The sequence below is a fragment of the Phaethon aethereus genome (genome assembly GCF_964289735.1).
Source record: "Phaethon aethereus genome assembly, chromosome: 14".
In the NCBI taxonomy this organism is placed as follows: Eukaryota; Metazoa; Chordata; class Aves; order Phaethontiformes; family Phaethontidae; genus Phaethon; species Phaethon aethereus.
In genome coordinates this window covers 11,810,353-11,830,833 of record NC_138590.1, presented here as the reverse complement: position 1 = coordinate 11,830,833, position 20,481 = coordinate 11,810,353, and the positions used below count along the sequence as shown (strand labels likewise).

At 47.2% G+C, this 20,481-nt stretch overlaps 1 protein-coding gene across 1 annotated transcript; it reads right to left on the bottom strand.

Annotated features, from left to right (window-relative positions):
* Nucleotides 1–15,780: 15,780 nt before the first annotated feature.
* LOC309410095 (serine protease inhibitor Kazal-type 6-like) lies at nt 15,781–19,734 on the bottom strand (the record flags this gene model as incomplete). Its single annotated transcript, XM_082006425.1, has 4 exons — nt 15,781–15,826; nt 16,597–16,709; nt 17,572–17,597; nt 19,677–19,734. 4 exons carry the CDS (start codon nt 19,732–19,734, stop codon nt 15,781–15,783), a joined length of 243 nt encoding a protein of 80 aa, XP_081862551.1.
* Between the last annotated feature and the right edge of the window lie 747 nt (nt 19,735–20,481).

Below are 20,481 nucleotides of genomic sequence, written 5' to 3'. Positions count from 1 at the left end.
GCATTACCAACACTTGTGCATTATGCAGTTCATGTATTTGAAAGACGATTGACCCTTTCAAATAAAAATGGTATATATTGTTCTTAAGGAACTATAGCAGTTGTGTAAATAATAAATACCTTTTTCATAATGTGTGTCCTGCGCTGTCTTAAATATCTAGTTTGCATAATAGAGAAGCCATTGATAATCTTCATTTTGTTTTTTTGGGGTATTTCTTTGGATTCCGGAGACAGTGGTTTTGCATCAGTAGTTAAGAGACTGGTATGTGCTGCTGCAGATTAGGGCAGTAGTGTTGAACAGTAAAGCGCCGAGCAGCCCAGGAAAGGAACCTTGACAGCAAATGTCAGAACGTCAGGACAGCAGACACAGATGAGCTGTTAAGATGAGCATGTTAGGCTCCAGCTCAATGACCTGTCAGAAAATATACAGTTTCTTATCTGCTGCTCTTTGTGGTTTAGTGCCAACCCAAGCTGTGTTTTAAACTAATAAACCAGAAACATGATGCATAAAAGTCTTTGTTTTAGGTAAGTATAGAGGATGAATTTCTGAAGTTTTGCCTCTTAGAGATGATTTCTGAGATAGAAGGCTGACTCACTCATGCACGTATGGTGTAGATATCATCCCTGAGGTTAGAACAGTGATCCTTTACCTAGGAAGGCTGCAGTAGCGTAGATATTGGAACACAGGACTGGTTTATGGTGTGCTAAAATACCTTTCAAATTAAAGAATTGAAAGAAGTCAAGGCATTGCATTTGAATCGCCTATAGAGTTTGTTATGCTAGCCAGATGGAGAAAACAGAACCAAGGGAATGTATTTAAACACGTGCCCCTATCTTTTTGCTCAAAGTTGGCAGAGAAACGGAAGTTTTACAGTGAATGAGCGATACTCCTTTCTTTTGCTTTATACAAGGAACATTTAAAAAGAAAAATCTTGAATTTTTTTTTTTTATTTCAGTGACACTGGGATTTCATCCCCGAATTTCAAAGTATTTGCTGATCTGAAGTAGATATGCATTCCCCTTTCAAGTATTTTATAAGCTGCACTATAATATGTGAGAGTATGATCTCGATGTGATGGTAACACATTGCTGTTGCTGACCAGTCATTGGCCAGCTTTTATTTTTAGGAGTAATTTGTTACCCTTAGCACATTTTACTTTTGAAGACTAGTCTTGCGATTTGAAATTATTTCCTTTTTTTTTTTTTCTTCAAAAGCCTGTGTTTTTTACTGGCTATGTTTTAAAAACGCTGCAGTGATTGAGACATGATTGAGATTTCTAAAATTGTGAAGGATAAGGATAAGGCAAGCGCAAAACTGATGTTCACCAAATCCCACAATACTAGAATGAAGGGTCACTCATACTAATAGGAGAGCACCTTAAAATTAAGAGCAGCAGGCAGCAATCTCCTGGAATTTGTTGCCATGGTTTGTTGTGGGGGCAGGTGGCATCAGCAGGTTCAGAGAGGAGTTGGACGACTTCATGAACAAGTCCGTAGTCAGATGCTAAAGGGAACAGGCCAGGAAGGTCTAATATCCTTAATATAAGAACTGCAGGTGCTGAGGAAGATGAGAGCAGGTCATATGTGGTGGCCAAGCCTGCATGCTCCCCCTTAACCACTGCTGGGTGGAACTTCAGCCACAGCAGCACAGCTCTCCTCTTTTACTACGTGACTCTTCTGGGCTACACAAAGTGATTCTGTGCCAAAGTGCCAGGATTTAGTATAACTGCAAGGATAAATGGCTACCTTTCTGCTTAGCCCCAAAATAATGTATTTAGCGCTCATAAGTTCAGAGGAAAACACCTCTGCTGACTTTTTGTTTCTCCTTTTTAACAGGGAAGGCAGCTTTGACCTCCTTTTATTTCCGAAGTGTAGTTAAGCCTTGGGAATAACTACCAACAGCAAAGTTTAAAGCCTTGTTCCCTGTTAACATTTAGTTTCCTTTTAGATTATATTCAGGTCCCTGAGAGGTATTTGATCAATGGCTTTCACAATCTCTGGTAAAAGAAAGAAGATTAAAGCATAATCAAAGAGAGGGAGTGTACAGCTTAATTATAGAGCTCATAATTTACTGTTCTGCAAAACTCTGGAGAAGCATTAAATGGAGTCTGAAATATTCCAAATATTTTCATGTGTCGGAGACTGTACTGATCTAGCAGTGCATGTCAAGTATTTTGTATGTCGTTCTGTCTGACTATTCATACCAAAAGAGACAGTCCATTTAGAAATGAAGTTATTTCTGTAAGCTCTGGATATCTGACAACTCTAATGCCTCTCTGTGGCATGAATGCTCATCACCGGAGGTACGTGGAGTGACAGCTGAAGTCAAGAACTGAACTGCAAATTCAGCTCCACAAATCCTGCTACATGACTGTGAAATCTACAGCTAGTTGCCAATTTTTATTCCTGACTTGACATGCGCCTGACAACAAGTGGATGCCGAAAGGTTTAGGACAATTTTCCACTCTGTCTGTTCAGGATGCATTTAAGACTGATGTGAGAAATGCTGAATACTTTCTTTCTACCAATAAGATGAAGCCTAGGTAAAAATTCTGTTTCAGAGGTTAAAGTAAACAATTTTCCTGATTCATTAAAGCTGTTTAAAACCAGAAATGCTGGATGAAGAGCTGTTAGAGGGCAGAGTCCTCCCACGTTTTGCTATTGACATTGCGGCAGTCCCGGCGGGTGCTGGCCCGTATTTGCCTGGGAGACCACTGCACCCACTGCAGGGTGGCTGGTGAAGTGCTTTGGCTGGGGGATCGATGGAGAAGGACTTCAACATTTCCTTTTCACTGAGGGAGAGAATATCAGGACTAGAAGAGAACAATACTGTCCTGGAGAAGACAAGGTATGTCTTCAAAATATTATGAGCTTCTTGTGTAAGTAATATTAGCAATATCTTGTGACAGCCATAAGTCACCAGAGTACTGTGCTTTGGAAGGGCTCTTCACTAATCAGGACATATTTTAGGTATAAGAAAGTGGAAAGGTTCAGGGGCCGGAAGAACTGCCTCGTGGCAAGAGATTACCGTTTGGCTGGGTTTTCCTAGAGAATGGTGAAAAATGTCTGTGATGGTGTACAGTGCTAAGTCTGACTCCCCTGACTCCTGGCTTTATCTACTGGACAACACTGTCTTAGACCTTTATTTCCCAGCCCAGCTGTATTATCAACTCCAGATCCTCTACACTGCAATCCCCCATTATCTTTTCGATCCCAATAATCAGACGATGCCTCAATCTCACCATTCATATGCCAGCCCTTTTCTGATGGTGTTTTAGAATAGAGGATTTCAAAATGAACTATTTATATATCATGAGCTTTCTCATACATCCCTGAGCTTCCTTATTTATGCTTATTTATGAGGTTTGCTCATCTCTGGAGATCCTTTGATGCTGCTTTGATACTGGATGCTCATTTAATTCTCAGGAGGCTGTGCAGAGCTTGGCATGTTTCCTTGCCACACAGACACATACAATGCCATACCATTAATTTCTATGTCTCTCCTAGCAAACAGTTTTCCCACCAATTCATTTTCTATTAAGAAATAACAGGTATAAGTCAAAGGGAGCTTGTTCTCTAATTGCATAATGCTCTTAGCACTACAGGTGGGGTGGTGGGCACAGCAAAAAGTGCATCATTAGCACTTGGTTGAAAGGGGTTTGTTTTTTTTTCTTTCAACTGTCTCATTTTTGGAATTTGCACACAAAAATTTTGGAATTGCACACCCACTCTGCTCACACAACACCAGTTTTCAAGGTGTTTATATATCAGAAAAGAGCAGCTCTTATCATTTGCACCACGGCAGGGGCCAGGGTTGGCTGCAGCTCCTGTGTGCAAGAGGACTGGGTGACCTGGAGCAGAGCCTGCGTGGTCACTGTTGCAGAGTGATGTCCCCTCCTTCCCTGGCAACACCCTGGAAGATTTTGACTTTGTCATGAAACACTAAGGTTATTGCATCAGATTTTAGATATCCCCACCTGTGGTGTTAAAGCATTTGCTATTTAACAAGAGCCTTGTTCTTCACTATTTACGCTGCTCTTGAGAGGACAGCAAGTCAAAACCTGGGTCAGAACATCAGTCAAAGAAGTCATAATTCAATATAAATGCTCAAGCCAAGCATCTCAACTTCCAGATTTGATTGGCATTTTCATCTCCCACAGTCTGAACTAATACTTTGTTCTACTTTTTGCAAGATCAGCCCCTGGATTTTGCGTTGCATTTGCCATGCTTCTTCCCGAACACAGACCACCGAGCCAGACAGCTCGACATGGGTTTCTGATTCACTGACTGTTCAGAAAAATTCTTTAAATTGTTTTGTATTGGAGGGAAATGTCCACAGATGAATAAAAAATATTGTCAAGCTCAGCTTTAACACCCAGAGCGATGTTTCTGAGCATGTTCTCATAGTAATATTGCAGTTTAAAAACTGTCTGTTTTTTTACCGTGCTCTAGAATTTTTCCCTCATTTCTTAAAAGCTTCTTGGTGTGGATGTACATCACGTCTCTCAACCTGTGCTTTATTGGCACAGTGGACTCTAAATGCTCCGTGGGAGGCAGCGTGCTGTGGTATTGTAACGACTGAGTGCTTTCATGAGCTCTGCAGGTTATCGACGTGTTACAAGCCAAGAGCTCCACTAGTAGGCATCACGCTTTCTTCCTCGGGTGTTTTCCCCTAGTTTGGGTCATACTGGAAGAACAAACGGTGGCAGAGGAAGAACAACATTAATACCTTAACGAATTCTAGTAAAACTTTCTAACATACCCTGCTTCCTAGGGCAAGGTGAGATGGCTCTAGAATTGTATTTTACAAGGCTTACTCATTCCTTACCCTGCTCTCTCCATTCTGTCCACATTTTGTGCCATACACGGATATACAACATTTGAGAGTAGGGAAAACTGCAAGCACCAGTTTAGTGGCTGAGCATGAGCAGAATTTCAAGCACAGGCTTAAAGTGCGACTGATGCCAGTGTGACTTTTGTGTCCCTCTGCTGTCCTAATGATGGATATTCCTTGAATTGGGACCAAAATGAGCACATTTCTGGAAAAGTTAAGTGTATTAAACTGCCTCAGAGATGAAAATGATAAAGTGATGTGTTTTTTTTTTAAATCCAATTAGTGCCTTACAGATGTGTCTAGACATAGCGGGTATGTTGTAAAGCCTTTTTCTAGAACAAAAGGTAACAAATCAAAACCTAAATAATTTGTGTCTAACACTTGAAAAGCAAGGAATTCTGAGCTTGATACAATTGTGTTTGTAATTACATCTCAGCAATATCCCCACCCCCAAAAATAGTAAATTAGTTGAGACAAACACATTCAGAAGCTACTAAACTACTCTGTTGTGAATTTAGTGAGTAGCTGCAGCTGGGAGAAAGCAGGCAAGTAATGGAAAACTCTGACTTCTCTAAACAGAATCAAACTATTGCATTTTGTACATGCATTTCTACTTTCAATTAGTCCTCAAGTTTTATGAATTTAAGTAACCTAAAGGGGATTTTTTTTTTCCTTAATCTGATATGATTGGTTTGGTTCACTGAAAAACATCAAACCACCCCCTGAAAAGATACTTACTTTAGATAGACCAAAACTGAGTAAGTTTAGGTAGATTTAGCTCTGCAACTAGTAAACTATACAACATATGGTTTTATGGAACCGAAATGCACCCGTGCAGCATCAAGATGGTTCTGTTGTCACTGACAGAACTGAATTCGTAGCTTGTCGCTCACTCATTGCGGCAATCCCTGACCAAGTTACATGACAGTTTGTCTGTTTTTAACCTTAGAGATGCCATAAAATAATTGTCCAGTTAAACTTACGTCACTGAGGCAGAACCATTCATTACTCCCCAATGCGTGGAAAGATGCGTTGAAGTGCGCACACCGAGAGCCCCACAGCTCCGTGCTGGTCCAGCGGCTCAGCTGGGTGCTGGGAGCCCCACTGCACAGCTGGGGGTCAGAGAGAGGGGTGCGTTAGGGAGAGACCAGCAGCGGGAAATGCTTGTCCTCATCTCTGCTCGCCCTGCGGTTAACCCGGCACATCACATGCAGAGGTTGCGGGCAGCCGGTGAGATGAAAACATCAAAATGAGCAGTAGATCTTGTGAGATTAACATATAAAATCCCTTAATGGATATGTAGGCACCACAGATAATTACAGACCCACAGAACATGACTAAGTACAGGGCACAATTCCAGAAACTATGGAGAGAAAAAAAAGTCACAGTATTACCTCCAAAGAAACCTGAATCAAGCCTGAGAGCAGCAACAGCACTAGATTATCAGACTATTTAGGCAGTAAACAGGGCAAATAGAAATTTATGGGCTGAGTTTCCAGTGCTGGAGCTTTACACCCCCCTCCTGCCTTGCCTTTGCAGAGGGTTGAGCAGAAGCCTTGGGCCAGGCATGGGACAAGCACTGTAGCAGGGTGCTAAAGGCTGAGAAGGAAACCAGAGAGGAGCTTTTGAGCTAAAGCTTCTGCCAAAGCCAATTAACATGCAATGGCTGGATTGCACCAGCTTTACAGGGGTGGGAGATGGCACAGAGTGACCTTATCTTACCTAGCAGAGACAGCACTGGGCAGGCTGTTCATGCAGCCAAAGTGCCAAACGGTCTCTCCAGCTCTGCGACAAGGGCCTAGCAGCAAGTGTATTTGCCCAAAACATTCATTGACCCATGGATCAGCTCTGTTTCTCCTATTCTCAGGAGAAAGTCTCGATGAAACATGGGCACAACAGGACTCCAGGACCACACAGAGGTGCCCTGAAAGCAACAGAGCAAGGCTGGAGGGGTATCTACGTCCACGCCGTCTTGCCTCCCGTCAGCCCCTGCTCATGCTGCAGGGATGCAAGAGCTGGGCACAGAGGTCCATACCTACAGTTGTGTCATAAAGCAGAAGTGTCAGGGACACCCATCTCCTCACGACCATCATGTCTGCTTTCATCCCCATGTCCAGTGTCTGAGACCTGCTCATATTGCTAGAGAAAGGCCACAGCCACAAAACCCCTGGGGCTGATCTTCAGGAAGGCTTCTGCTCATTTTGATTCCCAGTCTCAGTGCTGGGTGAAGCTACTTACCTTTACCTACAACACAGAAAATCCAGCAAAACCCTTTGGGGTCACCACTGCCTGGGAGGGCATAGAGCCTCTGACTGCCTCGAGAAGCCCAGCTTTCCCGCTTGCTGGCATAGTGCTTTTACCCCAAGGCTGCTCCTCTACCCCAGACATCCTCTCATTGACCCCATACCTGTCCCTAAACCCCACACTCCCTCTTTTTAAAAAAGAAGGCCCTGTGGTTCTCTCTGGTTCTCATACTTCCATCACCTTTCCAGCAGCAGTGACAGAGCCACGGCACAGCAGGGAAGCTCAAGTGCTTTTCACTTCATTCTCATTAACAAAGTACCATTACCGAAGACTATTCATTTGCTAAGAGCAGGGGTTAAGGCTCATCTCTAATTACACCTTGTCATGCCTCCTGTCTCAACAGCATGGATCTGCTTTCAAGGAGACATGAGGTTTGACTGGTCAAAGCTGAATGTTTGAACTGTGTACAAGTTGACCCAGCTAACCTTCATGCCCCACAAGAGACTCAGCTTACTGAATTTAACTTTATGCAAGAAGTATCAAGGTTACCCAATCTATTTGGGTAATAGAAATTCTTTCACATTTTCTGTAGCATGAGGGCATGTATGTGCAGCTGTGACAGTGCTTTCCTCTCCAGGTTTAGCTGATAAAACAGCTTTTCCACCCAAAGGGCTGTCTGTACACCTACATAAATCGCTCTCCCCACCACGGCATGTGCGGCTTTATCTGCTCCTTACATTCCCCTTTATCCCTGTCCTATGTCGACTTCCATTTTCCAGAAAGGGGAAAGGAAATTTATTAATACTTCCTCCATAATATATTCTCCCACAAGTTCACCATAAAAATCAAATTAAGAAGCAGGACATGGGCCACATACTACAGGACAGTAACCATTCTTCTCTTTGCTATAGAGGCTCCCTCCACACACCCCTTCTTTCTGTGACAGCAACAGCAGCGCAGCTCCCCGGGAGCCACCCCGGCTGCGCTGCTGTTTCTCTACCAGGGGGGCTCCGCAGCAAAATCCTACTTTTAAGAACCTATCAGATACATCTATTATTATAGTGAAGTCAGTGGGTAAAACCCTGGCGGTACAAGCACAGGTCCTGGTGCCGCCAGCCACAGCTAGTGCCGTGCTAGGTAACGCGCAGGGTCACCCCACTGCTCCTCGCAGCCTGCCCGGGCGGGCCGGAAAGCTCCCTGGTCTCCAGCACTGCCAAGGTACCAACTGCTCCTGCTAACGCCAATTCCACACCTCCCCACACCCCCAGGGACAGAGTCCTGGGGCCAGACAGGAGAAACAGCAACTGCCTTCTCTCGCTGACTCTCGAGACAGCCACTTTATCGCCTGCTGTCAGGCTTTTGGGTAAACATGACTGACTCCCCTAACAGCTCCAGGATGATCTCCTCCCGGATACCCACAGTCCTCTTACAACAAGCAACACCGTGGTCTGCCTGTGGATGGGACGGGAGTGGTTTCCTCTGCCACCCTCCCAGTCTCCCTGCCCTTCTCCGCACATGCCCATCTGATGCCTTATGCTGCATACTCTGGAGCAGAGACCTTTCCCTACAGCACAGCACTGGGGCTGGCAATAAGTTATCACAACAAATTTTTTGGAGCAGTGAGCAGATATCCATGCACCTGAAATTTCAGCCTGCTTCTAAAAGTGGGCTGCGAGTACATGCTACCTGCCCCAGGGGTACGAGCAGGGATGGCAGAGCTCAGCCACACAGGGAGGAACAAGCACACGCACCTGCAAAAGCCCCTGTTTTCATCTGTGATTTTTTTCCCCCCCCCCCCACCCAAAAAGCCAAAGAGGAGATGCAGAACCTGTTATGTCAAAGACCCCCAAGCTCCCTGCTGGGGTGCAGGGCTGATGCCAACAGGAGGGCTGTAACACCAGCCCAACTGGAGCGACGGGAGGAGCGGGGCCCTGCCGAGGCAGGAATGAGGGCTGTTATCAGAGCTTGGCAGGAGGATCACATTTTTGTCTCAGCACCTGTGACATCTGCCAGGTTTCTGGAGCTGCCAGGTGAATGTTTGCATGTCATGACCCAGCGCTAATCAGGCTTGCAAACAAAACAGGGACTGGGATTTTGTCCACTGGAAATGTTTGTCGCCTGCAATAGAACATCATGCTGATTTTTCAAACAAGTTTGTTATTCCCTCTTTGAGTTTTCTCAGCCTTGTCCTTGAATTATGATTTGATCTCATATTAGAGGGGCTTAAAATATATATATATATATTTTTAGGAAGGTAGACGTTTATGTCTCACCTAATCACTGCACTCCAGGAGCTGGGGCTTTATAAAAAAACCCGACAGCAAGGGTCACCGCCCGGTGCCAGAAGCTCAGAGCTGAACTGCGCTGAAGAGACGGGGCACCACGGTAAAACCACCCGGTCTGTGGCAGCATCCAGCGTCCCTCCGTGGTACTGCACCCTCCCGCGCTCCATCGCGCTGCAATTCGCTCGCGAGAGGAGGAGCATCATCATCCTGCCAGGCCTTGGAGGGACAACACCAAGGCCTGGACCATCCCAGAGGGTTAGCAGGTGCTGGACAGGCCACCAAGGCACAACAGCAAGCAGCAGAGCACCCTCAGCAGCAGCAGGTCCTCTGAGACCCTGTTAGGGCAGAGGAGGGTTGCACCAACGCTGCTGCTGTGCCGTGCCATAGCTGCTCGGATACAGGGGTAAGCAATGGCTTTCTCCTTTGTCACAGCATTGACAGAGGCAGAACCCACAGCTGGGTTCAGTGAAAAGCTGAGCGAGCGTGTCACACCTGCAGTCCCACCAGTGATGCTAAATCTCAGTATTTGCATCCAGCAACAGCATAACCAGAAAGCTCTCCCCAAATCCTAGAAGTACAAAGCCCAGCTCATCTCCGCTGCACTTCTTTGCTCCCAAACTTCTTCCTTCAGTGTCTGCAGGAGAGGCGAGCAATGCCCTGGGGAAGAGAGCAGTCTGAGCACCTCAGGCCAAGGAAGTCATTGATTTGAGCCACCTTTTATCTGTTATGTCAAGGGGACATGCTGAGACTGTGCCTTGTGCCTGAACCCTTTGATGGGAGGTGATGGGCCACAGTGCAGGACACTTGTTCAGAGCACCCTGGCCCAACAGTGGTCTCAGGAGAGGGGGAGAACAGCTGCTGGGAGGGAGAGCTGAGGCACAAGTAATGAACAGAAACAATTTACTAGGACATCTCACAGTGCCAGTGCCTCCCTGCACCAATCTCTGTCACTGTAAATCATTGCAAGAACAGATGCTGGGCTCAGCAAAAGTAGGCCAATACAGACACCCATCCAGAAAAGAGGATGGGTGCTGCAGGCTCAGGAACTTGTGAGTCTCGGGGGGTGAATAATTTTACCGCAGCTTGTGCACAGCAACATGGTCGACACCTCTAATTTTAAGCAAGACTTCAACAGATAAAATCCGCTCTGTGGCTGGATCATGCCTTCATGCCTCTGCAAAGCACAAGGACCACAAGATGGCATTTTGCTCATTTTGGCAGAGCTGACTTCCTCCCAAAGGCTGGCACAAAGAGGACATCGGGGCCCTTCTCCAAAATGAGCCTCTCCAGCAAGACAGGAGCAGCATCCCCAGCCGCAGTCGCTCCAGCTCCCCAGCGCGGCCGCGGAGCCGGCAGGGCCGTGCCCAGCAGCCGCAAGAGGGAGCCCGATGCCTGGGGAGGAGCAGCCGCCGCCCCGCAGCCGCCGCCCCTCCTGGCAGCGTCCCGGCCTGGACGGGGCGGCAGCGCGGGTGGCCTTCTGCAGCCCCTCCTAGCTCCTTTTAATGGGCCATCGTCACGCAAAACTGGAGCATCCGCTTGCCGGTTGTAACTGTAAATAAGGATTAAGGGTACGTCTAGAAACGGAAGATGACAGAAGGATGCATTTACAGGGCAGTGCCCAGGCAGCTGATGGTTTTGTCACCGGTGACTCCACAAACTCACCCTCCCAAAGAAAGGCACGACGTTCTTCAGGAAGAAGGCCAGAAGAGTCACAGCCAGCCCTTGCCACGATACCAACATTTCAGTTCACTCCCAATTAATTGGGTAACTTCAGCTCAGAAAGGGAAGCGCTGTGTTACACAGTGCCACCACTTGTCTCACATCTCTGGGAAACCTTTACTCCACAAGCTGGTTACTAGGTCCAACCCTGCTACAAGCGCTGAAGCTGTCGCTTGGGGCCAGCCTCAGGTTTGTCAGGACAACACTCCAGGCCCAGCAGAAGCTCAGTTTTGACCTTATCCTTCAAGTCCTGATTGAGGCTCTACCAAAGCCTCTAGAGACCTGAGGAGCTGACCTTGTTGAAGCTCTTGCCCCTTACTGCCCCATGGGTGTCAAAGCCAAAGAGGTGCCTTGGAGCACCATCTCATCCCTGGAGCTTTAAAACAAGGAAGTCTTGATGTGGTACCTGCCTTTCTATATGGATATAGCTTATGCCTCCCCCATTGTCCCTTTATGTATTGTGGCAACCCTTGTCTCCCACATACATTTTATAAGCCTTCCCCAGCATTTTTAGAGCAGTCTTATAAGACACAAGGACCAGCCACAATTACTGCAGCTACTCCCATGAGAAACTCCTAAACCACACTACTTATTTCAGGGGAGAAAAAAATGAGCCAAAACACCAAACAAACACCAAAACTCACAGCACAAAGCAAATCTCTCACCTTCTTTTTCCTCAAGAATCAACAAAAAGAACCAAGTGTTTTCCCTGGGCTCCTATTTAAGTCCTTCAACTATTGGCTGATTCCCAGCATCTGGGAACCGTTTCGCCCCAGATCAGGCTCAGCTGCTCTCCAATCCTTAAAGGACACAATACACACTGACACCCTCCTGCTGCTCCCTGCAACTGTCACCATCTACGTCTTTTCAGTCCCCTGCAATGCTCCAACAGTTCTCCCACCTAGTCCCCCAACAATCCTTTTCCTTGTCCCCATAGCTCAGCCTTCCCTCCCATGCTCAGTTTTGGACCACTCTCCAATACAAGAAAGACATTGAAAAACTGGAGAAATTTCAGTGAAGAGCCACCAAGAGAGCTGGGGGCTGGAGCATTTCTCCTGTGAGAAGAGGTGGGGGGTGGTAGGCTTGCTCAGCCTGGTGAGAAGAAGGCTTCAGGGGGATGTAAGAGAAGCCTGCCAGTTAACAAGCAGGTTACTGAGCAGATGGAGCCAGGCTCCTCACAGTGGTGCATGGCTTGGAGATGAGGCTGTTGAAAGAAAAGAGGTTGAAACCAGATACAAGGAAAAAAAATTCTTTACCATGACAGTCAAACCTTAGGACAGGTAGCCCAGGGAGATCATACATTCTCCACCCTTGGAGGTTTTCAGTGATAGACTGGATAAAGCCCTGAGCAACCTGATGTGACCTCAGAACTGACCCTGCTCTGAGCAGGAGGTTGGACCAAAGTCCCTTCTGACCTGACCCAGCCTGCATTCTCTTAGGGAAGAGTGGACGAACTGAAATGATAACCAAGTCCAGAGCTTCCTCCCCAGCCAGGCTGTGGGAACCCTCCAGCCAGCACCACCACCTTAGGATCGTCCCATGGTGGCTAGAAAAACCTTGTCAAATGCTGTGAATGTCAAGGAAAAAAAGTAGGACAAAGGATTCAACTGAGTTGCGACAGTGACACGTGCCTGTGCTGGGGGAGGAGGAGGAAGCGGTGGAGCACAGAAGTTAAATGGGCCAAGAGCCTGGACACAATACTGTATCAGCTGCATCACCAGCTGAGTGAAGCTGTGAGATGGAAATACATCCTTCCCCTCTGCCGTCTGCATAGCTCAGTCATGGGAGGGTGCTCAGCTGTGAGAAACAGCTTCTTTTCAGTAAGAGCAACCATGCAAAAATTTCATTCTTCCATTATTTTAACTGCCAGGGGAGACTGAGTGAGATGCAGAGAACACAGGACCCTCATTGTGCTGCAAGGGGCAGGTCTTGGCAGCAGCCAAGATGCTGGGGCAGCTCCCACCCCAGCCTCTGCCCTGTAACCAAGGACCCTTCCTCCGCAGGGAGAAAAAAAGCTGTGCAGATGCTCATGTTAGAGCATCTCTCTCTAACAGAAGAGAGATCTCAAATGTATCATGACTCACTCACCTTTCAAAGTTGTCAGAAAAACCCCACCAAAACCCAACACATCTTAAAAGGTGGAGGAAGGAAATCAAAGGAAATGTAGTGGCTGAAGGTTTGCTTTCTGGTTTGGTACGTGTGCGGGAAGGCAGCCAGACACGGGCGGGAGCTCAGTCTGGACAGGCTGTGGCCACGGCCACACTCCTACCCTGTCCCTGGCATCCATCCGTCAGCCCTGCTGTGAAGGCAAGCACAGCGCTCCGAAACCAAGAACAATCGGACCCGGCACCAGCAAAGCATCACTGCCGTCTCGGTTAGCCGGAGCGACGTGCCCGCTCAGCCGGAAGAGCGGACCGCGACAGAAGCCGTTTGCTTGGTGTAGCACTGCCTCTCTTGGCCTCTCCTGGCCTCTCCTGGGGAGGAAGTTTTGGGAGGTGTCCCCAACTGGAGGAAAACATGTCCTCAAAGGAGATGACTCCCATTCTCCACTCCCCCTGCCACAGGTAGAGGAGATGGTACTTGTGTCTGTAAAGGTACAGAGGTGTTTTTATTTGCTGTTTGCACTGAAAGTTTCTGTTCTCTTGTGATCTGTCCTTGTTATCTCAGCCTCCAGGTTAAAAAAGATTAGGTACTGGAATATGCTATGAGATTTTTTGATTCATTGAGGGCCATCTCAGGCCTAAGGATATCTCTCTCTCATTAAAATGTTACTTTCCATCTTAAAAATGGGGTCTTTTTGCTCCTGTGCTCTGAATATGGTGCTGGTCCAGAGCCACACAATGTAATAGGATCATTGCAGGATGAGTCAGGTAGGAGAGGACATGCAGAGGTCATCCTGCTCTGAGCAGGAAGATTGATGAGGAAGGTCCTCCTACTTTCCAAACATGTCCTTCATGACCACTTGTCTTTGTGCAGGAGGTGCTTCTTGCTCCCCTCAACCTCATCCATGTTCTGGATGTCTCGCTGTTGAGTTTACTAAAGTAACATCTGAATTTCAAACCAAACAAGTGCACTTTCCCAGGCTGTAGAAGCTGGGACACAGAGAGCGTTAGCGTGCTTCCAAGAAGAGATGGCAGATTTTCCAAGAATTCAGCAAATTGGGATGGGAAAAATATCAGGTTCAAGGACAGCTGGTCCGAGAGAAGCTCCAGACCAGCCAACGCGGAGTTTTGCCTGCATGGTTCAACCGCTGGCTGGCTGCCACCTGCACGCTGCCTGTAAAGTCACCGAATGACAAAGGGTTTACCAGAATTGGCATCACAAGTGTGAATTATCAGAAGAGAAGCCAGCTTTAGGTGTGCTGAGCGTGTTGCTAAGGCCTCTCTCTTTAGGCATTGCACCCCAATTGAGTTCAAAGCGTGTATTATGGCATGATAGGCAAACGCTCAAGCTCTGTCCAAACAAGGTCCAGAGGTTTAGATGCTCAGCATTTAGGTGCTTGCAAAATATGTTGACCCCTGAGGCTCATGATAAAATCTAAAGCTCCCTTTGAAAGTTAAGTGTTTAACATGAAGGAGCTGGTGTCCTATTGATCTGCTGCCAATGTTTTAACAAGGGGATGCCACAAGTATTTCCCCGTGTGAATTTTCCACACTGAATGGGGAGAGACTATAGAATTCATTTTCTTATGTTTGCACAAAGAAGGATTTTCCAGCCAGCATCAAGAAGAGAGAGGGCAGCAGTGTGAAAAGTAAAGAAAGGAATAATGTTCATGTGCATTGAAAATGGTAAATAAATAGAAATCACTGTGCCTATGGAATCAAGGTCTGTGTATGATTCAGGGAGAGTTTATCCTAGAGGTGGGGAGAGCAAGCCCACAGCTCTTCTTCTCCAGGGAAATTTTTTTTTTTTTAATTATTGGCACTTTAGACAATCTGGTGCTCTTCTAAATATAATTTTATTAGCATGAGAAGCCACTTGGCAGCAGTAAACTAATGCTGGTGAGCTTACAGTTTTCAAGACAAAGCGTTCTCTTAGAACGAAGAAGAAAGAGACGGATTTGGAAAGAAGAGCCTCGCAGCTTCTGCCTAAAACCAGCCTCCACCTGCCATCTTCTTGTTGCAGGCTTAAGTGGAGCAATATTCCCTAGCCTCAGCTTGTTTGTCTCTGGTTTCCAAAGGAGATGAGGCATCTGCAGTCACGCTGTTCACCAGCTCTCCTCTCACCCTCCCACAGTAACCTCCGAGAGAGGAAGGAACATGTCTATGGAGGCTGGGTAAAGAATGAAGGCGCCCGCTGCCACCCACCCCCGGGATGGGGAGAGCTGGGCAGGAGCCCACCGTGTTGCGCTTCTTGGCTGCCCGGCAGGCGTGTGCCCATTTGCCAGGCAGGACGGGGAGAGAAGAGCTGCGGCTGCTGGGGACGGGAGGACACAGCCCACGGGAGCTGTGGGAATCGCCTTGCTTCCCGGGAGGAGGGTGGTGTAACAGCACGGTACAGCGAAGCCGCGCATTAGGCTCTAGCACGGCTGTATCAAAGCGCTTTTCCGGGTATTACAGAAAAAGGAATCCAGCCAAAGAATCATGCTGAGTTTTATTTTATTGAGCAGAGACAGCAGAGACAAGGGCAAGCCGGTCCCGTGTCCGTGCGCAGGCGTCTGCGGCCGTTGCAGCTCTTGCTGCTCCGTGACAGTGAGGACTCAGCATTTCCCCAGGTGCTTCAATCTTATTTTCCCTCCACTTCTCCTGTAAAAGGAGCAAGACAGACTTAGACAAAGAAGGTATGGCAGGCACAGCAGTGTGGGACAAGGAGCTCCTTCGTCCCAACAGGACCATTTGCCCGACTCATGCGACTGTACCCTGGTGCCTCACAGGGAACATGGAGCTGTTTTCTCCTCTCCTTGCTCTTCTCTGATTTCCCATGGGTAAGGCAGCCTTGAGTGTGCACCAAATGTTAAGGACTGCTAAGGAAAACCCGATATTTTACAAGCACATTCAGCAGAGGGGTGCTAGCTCCTATTGCATCTCCTTTAAAAGGTGACAGAGCTAAGGAGGAGGAGAAACTCAGGTTCTTCCTCTGAGATTTTGTCTCTTGTTCCACAAAGTCCATTCAGACTTTTCAGGAATAATTTGGCACAGTTCAGCTCCCGCATTCTTCCAGACACTTCTCAGTATCCAGAAGTGTGGGCAGTGGGAGTTGAGGCCTGTGGCATATAGTGGGAAACGTGCATCAGTTTAGTGCGTGCAGAAGGTACAGGCAGGATGCAATCGCCTCCCCGGCCCCGTGCTGCCTCTCGGCATGGCAACCAGCAGCGTGCAAAGCCTAGAAATGAATTAAAATTAACTTGCATCAATACAGCTCTTTTCCAAGGAGGAAATATTCCACTTGGCACGATTCAGGGGCTGGTCCATACAAGAGGAGCAGCCTGGATGCAGGGCTTCCCCTCCATGAAGAATATCATTACATACATGGAAATGGAGCCAACTCGGTGTGTTAATTCTCTGCTTTCACTTACAGCACTGCCTTGCAGAAGGCACACTTGTTTCCGTACGTGATGCCATCCGTGCCGCAGTGGGGGTTGGACTCCCTCGTGCAGTACACGCTTCTGTTCACAAATTCTCTACAAATCTGCAAAAGGAATTAAAAAAAAAACAACACCCTTTCAGGACTCCCATACTCACTTTTTCACTTTCCAAATTGGATACAAGTTCACTAATATAACGCTTTTTCTGACAAGAGGACTAAAGCAGCGGTGCTGACACCGCCTATGTACTGAAAGAAAAAGCCCTCTCAGAAATGAGCACAAGCAGTATTTCAGGGGAATTTTTTCCCCATGTTTGAGTAGGGAAACTGTAGTCACTTGGGAGAAGTCTTGATCTCCCCAGGATGGGAGTGGATTAGCCTAGGCACGTGGAAGAGTCGGCGCTGGTGCTCTTTCAGGTATCAGGCGCCAAGTTAGCTCCGCGCTGCATGGCTCCACGCACCTCGCGGAACCGCGCACCCAGCTTGGTGCTTGCTGCGCCGCCCGCCTTCCCAACGGAAGGAAGAGAAAACCACGGGCTATGGGGAATCCAAAACGGTGTCCAGGAACTGTACAGGTATTTTATCTCTGGACAAATCCCAGCGATGGACCTTGTTTGGGGGGATAAAACACTCTCAGTAGCCCATTTGTTTCGGGAGAAGATTGGACAGCGGAGCGAAGCCGGCAGAAGTGGTGCCGCGCACAAACATAGCCCTGCACCAGCACCCTACGCCCAACCACAGGCAGCATTCGCTAAACCAACCGCCTGTTTCCCTGGTCGGCTTGCCAGCGTGGCCACACGTAACATCCCCCGAACAACGGTGAACTCCCAAAAGTGTTGGGACTTCTTGGAAGGACCCACCTTCTCCCAGCAGACATTAAAAACTCTTTACCACACACCCAGATCTTGGTTACAAAACCATTCCTCTAGAAAATGCAGATTCGGGAAGCAGAAACAGCTGCACTAACCTCTTCAATGTCTTGACCTGCTACATCTGGAATAAAAAAAAAAAACAAACAATAAAAAACCAAACAGATTTTACAGATCAGCATTATTTTCAAATAGAGGCTGAACTAAAGGGACAAACCCTTTATGCAAACCACAGTGAAACATACACCAGGTTTTTCCTACTCCGTCATCCTGTGGGGCGGAGGAGGGGGCAGGAAATACATTATCTGAATTGCTTTTCAGTATTTTGCTTTTTCGAAAAATGTTACTAAAATACCATGTAATCAGTCATTCAGCTGCTAACTGCACCTCAGACACATAACCCAATCTCCTGGAAGGCAGCCACTCCTGGGGAAGCAAGGTGCCATATCGTATCCGGAGCCGTGCTCAACAGAGATTTTAAAGCTATATTGACTTTTAGGCTCCTGCAACTCTAAACGGCAAAAATGGCTGGTACTGCTAACAAGAGCGTGCTGTGGAGAAGGAGAAGGAACCCCCGTTGCCAGCTTTACAGCCATCCTCAGCACAGCCCAGCGGCTCTCCCAGAACGACTTCATCCCGCGCGACGTGCAAAGAGACGTCACGGGGCGATACAGAGCAGAACAGGCAGTGCCGGTCAGTGAGAGCACAAAAATACCCGCCGTAACCACAGGCTCTGGGCTTGAAGGTAATCAGCCCATCCTCTCTATATTTCTTCACTGCAAAGACCGCAGTCAGGCGCGTAGGTTGAGTCACGGCGGCACAGGGCGACCCTGCGACGTCTCTGAGGGGGAGCCTGACACCCAAGGGTGGACTGAATGCAGGTTCCAAACACCCAGCATCTCGCACGGCAGCGGGGCAGCAGGGGTTCGGCTGCGACGCTGCTCAGGCGGCTCCGAGCAGGAGAGGTCCCGGGGCAGGAGACGGGAGGACCTTGTCCTACACTTGGGCCCCCACGCATTGGGAATGCCACCCAACCCTCAGTCAACTAGACCATCATCCATCAGCCCACCCTGCTTCTTCTGCCAACTGTATGGCCCTTCGGTGTTTTATCCCGGCACCGGCATATATCTCATGTCCTCAGGTTAGGCTAGGCTGTGTTAATTGTAAAGTCACTGTTGTGGCTATCTGCATATTATTTACAAAATAGCTCATTAGATAATTTTCATAAATATTACATGCAGCTACACAAGACTTTGTGATGAAGTCTCTTGACATTTGTTTATTTTATAGGAGATCACAGAGTTTGCTGCTATTCTGCCTGGCCTTGGAAGGAAGCTTCAGCACTCTGATGGAACCCAGTCCCAATTAAGACTCAATTAGAGACAGATGAATATTTCATAATGAATAATGTGTACAAAATAATTCACCTCTTTTCTCCATGCACAGCTTGCAATTTTCTCAAGTGAATTCTTTATTCAAATTATTCACAGAAAAACAAGTATAAATAATTCTTGTTCTGCACATTCTTCAATAACTGTCACCACAAACCTTGCAGAGCTGGGTCAGCTGGACACAAGCAATTGATAACACTGACGTGACCTATATGTTCAAAAATCATCATTCAGCTTCCCCAGATCATCAGAGAGATGTGTAAATCTCCAGATAAATAAATGCTGCATCCTTTTAATTTGCCCTCTTTGTTCTGACTCCTTGAGGAAATTTGAATTTAATTTTCAAGCTTTTCTCTGCAACATAAATGAAAGTTGAAACTTTCATCTAATTACGTTTCCAAATCTCCAAGGAAAACACCAAATACCAAGATGCTTAGGATCAAAACAAGAGCTGATGACCCCGAGGTGAGTGAGTTTCTTCTATAACTGGTTCAGCAAAACTCTCCAGTGAACATTTGCACCAAAAAATTCGTTATTACACTCTGTACACTTTGGTACGTCTGCTGAAAGAGCCGCTTAGAATTTGCTCGCTCCGTCTCCCAGTGACACCTCCGCTGCGTTATTCACTGCGGAGGCACACGAGGAGTGGAAACATGTCATACGAGTGAGCAAGTCCCACAGATATTTTCTACTTGCTCAGCTTTATCTTCAAGCCTGTCATCCGGTGATCAAGGCTCTCTGAAGTTTGCTGTTGTCAGGAAAGCTTTGGGTTTTTTGGTTTTTTTTCCTAGGCTAGGGAGAAGATCACTTACCCGAGAAGAAAGAGAGCAGCAGCAGGCTGAGAAGCACTAAGGCACCTGTAGCCTTCATGCTGCAGGTAGCCCTTTAGTCCAAGCCAAGCGATCTGTGCGGGAGGTGTCGTCTCAGCACCGGAGCCCGCAGTGTGCACGCAGACCTGCTGTTCTGTGTATTTATGTGCCCGTCCATAGCTGTCCTCATTCCCCACCTTAATTGTGAGAACTTTTCCACTTCGTTTCCAAAGCCATTATTGGTCCTGGCCATCTTTATGGTGCTTTAGGAATGCTGTCCTGTCCACATCAAACCTAGAAAGGGCTAATTATATGAGTGATAGACTCGGGCTTGTAATACCTTTTTTTTTTTTCTAAATAGTCACAGGATTCTCACAAGGGTGAATTTTCAAAGCAGTGATTCATCGGGGAAGCTGGTAATTTTCATTCTCTGGGCCCTCGCTGAATGCCAGCTCCGAGGCTTTGAGTGCGGCGTGATGACACTCACTAGACGTTACGAAATAAATCACAGCATGAGAATGTGTTGTCTGTGAAACCAATTATACGTTGTTCCCTGGCTATTTTTGAGGATGGTTCTAAATTTGTTGGGTTGGGGTGGAGAAGTGCTCCGATGTGACATGTTCTCATAGCTGTGTGCGCAGTCCCAGATAGGACTGCTGACTCTCCTCCTTGAACTATTTAAACTCTAGCTGTCAATGTTTCCCGTTTTTTCTGCATTCACAAACATATGTTAGGGCTCTGCTCCCACAGCAAGTGGTAATGAAGGGAATTTGATTGGGAATTGGGAGACGCGAGCTCTATTTCCAGC